General features: G+C 36.6%; 1 protein-coding gene across 1 annotated transcript; it reads right to left on the reverse strand.

Annotated features, from left to right (window-relative positions):
• Positions 1–347: 347 nt before the first annotated feature.
• LOC127122134 (uncharacterized) lies at positions 348–1037 on the reverse strand. Its single transcript, XM_051052522.1, has one exon. The coding sequence runs from the start codon at positions 1035–1037 to the stop codon at positions 348–350; it is 690 nt and encodes a 229-aa protein (XP_050908479.1).
• Between the last annotated feature and the right edge of the window lie 3324 nt (positions 1038–4361).

Below are 4361 nucleotides of genomic sequence, written 5' to 3' on the forward strand. Positions count from 1 at the left end.
TTGTGCAAATGCTCTGAAGAACCTGTCATGTGATTGGATGCACCCGAATCAAGAAACCATGGGCTAGAAACATTAGAAGACTTACCCTGAATTCCCAATGCCGAAAGAGCGGAAAGTGCCATTTGTTGAATCAATTCAGGTTGTATGGCACTATTGTTTGATTCCCCATTAGTGGATGGACCAACCGCATGATTTTTAGTTGCATGGAATGCCTGTATTGAATGTTGTGTTGGTCGTGGAGGATGTGTGGGACACTCAGAGATAATATGACCATGTTGCTTGCAGTAATTACAAAACTTCTTATTGCAGCTACGAGCAATATGACCAAATTGTTTGCAAGAGAAACACTAAACCTGTCTCATATCACGACTTTTACCTTTACTTTGAGCAACATATGCAACCGTCACGGGCTCGAAAATGGTAGCTTCATGAGACATGGCTCCTTGAGTAATAAGACGTTGTTCCTCTCTTAGAAGTTCTCCAACACATGTATCTACAGAAGGAACAAGATTCCTATTCAGCAAGGCACCTCTGACAACCTCAAATTCTAGACGTAATTTCATGAGAAATTGATCTCGCCTACTAGTGTTGTAAACCTCTTGAACAACCACGAGAGAGATCTTGGGAACATTAGCATGTATAATAGAAGAGTGTTCTGTCCAGAGATTTAAGAAACCAGAGTAGTATTCTTGAATAGACAAAGCACCTTGTTTATAGTTGGCTATTTCTAACTCCAACTGAAAATGTTTTGCCGAATTGTCTTGGTTGTAAATGCGCTTCAAATAATTCCACATTTCTTGAGCAGTTGAAAAAGAGCGTAAATTATTGATCATCTGAGGATCAATACTCTTGAGAATCCAAGTGATGATTTGAGCATCTTTAGTTTCCCACGCATCTAAAGCAGTTTTCTCCGTCGGTGCCTTAGAAACATCATCTAGATGACTCCATAATCCCTTTCCTTTAACATACACCTTGAATTGAAATTCCCATGCAAAATGTTTTTTTGCCGGTAAAACGAACACAAAAATTCTTTTCATTTTCCATGGCCATTATATTATAACCCCTTGTATTGTTAAATAACAAGATAAATCCAAATCCAGTATGCACGTGCAACAAATAAGTTGGCTTCCCCCTTTTTTTTTAATTAAAAAAAATGGTAAGCAAACCTATAAACCCCACAAAGTAGCTAACGAACGGTGAAGAAACACCCACGATCGAGAAATATCAACAATCCAACAATGAAATCACGGTCACCGAACAAAATCACCAAGAACAACGATCACCAAGCAGAATCATCGAGAATACGAAACCGAATCGCAAATCACAATATGCTAGCAGCACCAAATGATTAGCGATCACCAAAACAACTTGCGATAAACACGGAATCAAGATCACGAAGCAACAACAATGAAGAAATCACGAAACGGCAATTGAAAAATTTCAATTGAGAAACGTGATTTCGAGAATTTCAAACAAGAAACAAGATTTCAAGAGCGACCCAGTGGGGTGTCTCTATTTCAGCCAAGAGAACAAGGATTCACAGGTTAGATCGAACCTTGTGATACCATGTTAGAAATTCTGGCTTCATGCCTTTCTCATTGTATTTGATACTATATATAATAGTGTCGGCAATTACAACTCATAATGACTAATCACAACTAATTACAGCTCATAATGACTAATTTTCTATTCTATGAATGTAAATCGTTACAATAAATGCAAATCTTGAATACCAATTAAAGCAACAACAGATAAACTATCATGATCATAAGCAAGGTTCCAACTCCACTTGACCTTTAACTACTTACCCTTATCATCAACTGAAAATCTGTTGACCAGAAGAGAATTAAGCTGCGAAGGAAATTGTAGACACAGAGGAACAACACCAATCCATTTATGGTTCCAGAAATCAATAGAAGCATCATTCCCCAATTTTCATGACACTCTATTATTGTTTTCACTCCAAGAACCAAGCACAAGTCTTAAATCTCTCCACCAAAGTGACGGTTCTTGTCATTTACCGACCAAGAAGGATCCAAGATTAACCCTTTTGAGTCTCCATATTTAAATGCAAGCAGCAATCTCCAAGTTGACTCTTTGTTGAAAAGGATACGCCATGCTCATTTACTCAAAAATGCTCAATTGAACACTTCAACATCTCTAATACCCAAACCTCCATCTGATTTTGGTTTGCAAACAATGGCCCGCAAAACCTAATTTATCCTTCTTCGATTTTCTTCTCCACTCCAAAGAAAGGATAGATGAATGTTTATGATTTCCTGCAAAAACAAGTTTTGGTGCCCTGTATAAAGATAATAAGAATAGAGGAATATAACATAATACAAAATCTATGAGAGTGACTCGGCCTGACATTGAAAAATGCTTCCCTTTCCACTCTGCAAGCCTTATCCAAAGCTTTGCCAACACTGAGTCCCACGATGATCGTCTATGAGGATTGATTCTGGTAGGAATCCCATGTAAAATGAATGGAAAAGAACTTATCGGGCAAGACAAGAAATTCGATGCAGCCTCAATAAATTCGTGTTTCACATTAAATTCCATGATTTTACTTTTGTGGAAGTTCACACCAAGACTAGATGAAAATTCAAAGCCATGCAAGACCGATTTAATGGGCCAAATGTTGGACTAAGAAGCATTCCCCGAGAAGATAATATCGTCCACAGATTAGAGAATATCAAAATCCAAATTTGGTGCTAGATGAAAAGGACGGAAAGTAAAGGAAACACGAGCATCTGACAACAACCCAGATAACCCTTCAGCAGCTAAGATGAATAAAAGTGGTGATAACGGATCACCTTGAAGAAATCCTCTCCTGGCCTAAAAATCAGTTGTAGGACTTCCATTTATCGGTATGGAAAAAAAGTTGTTAAGAGCACAAGCTTGAATCCACTTGATCTAGTTAGAGCCAAATTTAAAATTCTCCTTAATACATACAAAAAGTAATTCCACGAGACCGAATGAAAAGCCTTTTCAAAATCAACTTTGAAAAGAAAAAGATATTTCTTATTTCTTTTCGCATAATCTACAACTTCATTGACTACCAAGGCTCCTTCCAGTAAGTTCTTATTTTGAATGAATGTTGTTTGTTTAGAAGAAACGAGCTTGCCAATAACCTGTTTTAACATGCTAGTTAACAATTTTGAGATGATTCTATAGACACGTCCAATAAAAAAAAATGGGACGAAAGTCATTCAGATTTTGAGGATTTTGGGACTTACGAATCAAGGAAATGAATGTCGTTATGAAGGCCTTAGGAAGGTGACCTGTCCAAAAAAAATCATTAACACAATCCCCTAAATCAAATTTTATAATCTCCCAAGAAGCTTTATTAAATGTCATATTGAAGTCATCCGGACCAGAACTTTTATCACATGCAGAAGGCCAAATTACCTCCTTAATATCTTCCACCTAAAATGAGAGTTCCAAATTAGCACTTTCAGGTGGAGAAAGTTTATTGAATGCCACTCCAACCAATTTTGTTCTCCTTGCAACTTGTTATTTAAATCTATCCTTTGAGTGATTAAGAGCTAACAACTTGATTCCATCAACCTCTTCCACTAAGGAGTCACCCAATTGTAAGATTGAGATTCCATTACGCATCGATCTAATTTTCATGAATGAGTGGAAAAACTTGGAATTTTGATCACCTTCTTTAATCCATAGACATTTGGATTTCTATCTTAGCATGGATTCTCGATAATTCATTTTCTGCCAAACTAAGCTTTGGGCTAATGCCACGAGAAGCACGATCATCTAATGCCACAAGATTATCCCATGAATTGAGCTTTTTTACTATGACATTAACTTCTAAATCCAACTTTCCAAAAACCTCAATGTTCCACACTTTAAATCTAGCTTTAAGAATGTTGAACATTTCCTTGAAAATAAACAACTTTTGAATAACAAAATTCTTCCAAGTGTCATCGATCACCTCTAAGAACTCAAGATGTTAAATCCAATCCCCAAAGAACTTAAAGGGCTTAGGGCCCGAGTTCACCCCATTTGACTTTATCAAAATCAGACAATGATAAAATTTTTCCCTATTTCCTATCATTTTCCCTTTCAATTTCCACCTATCTATTAAGCCTTCTAAATATATGAACCTATCCAGCCTTCTCATTGATAAACCATCTGTATTAAACCATGTAAATTTATTGCCCACAACGGATAAATCAATTAACTCCATGACATTAATGGATTCACAGAAATTGTTCAATTCCATTGAATTTGATTGAGCCTTACATCCTCTTATTTCACTCGAACTCTTAATTGCATTAAAATCTCCTCTCCCACACCATTCACCATTAGGAAATGGATATTTGATTCTGATTAACTCTGCC

The sequence above is a fragment of the Lathyrus oleraceus genome, chromosome 2, assembly GCF_024323335.1.
Source record: "Lathyrus oleraceus cultivar Zhongwan6 chromosome 2, CAAS_Psat_ZW6_1.0, whole genome shotgun sequence".
Classification (NCBI taxonomy): domain Eukaryota; kingdom Viridiplantae; phylum Streptophyta; class Magnoliopsida; order Fabales; family Fabaceae; genus Lathyrus; species Lathyrus oleraceus.

What these genes read in the sequence shown, in the direction of transcription:
- LOC127122134 (XM_051052522.1), bottom strand. Translation starts at nt 1,037, where the DNA reads ATGAAAAGAATTTTTGTGTTCGTTTTACCGGCAAAAAAACATTTTGCA.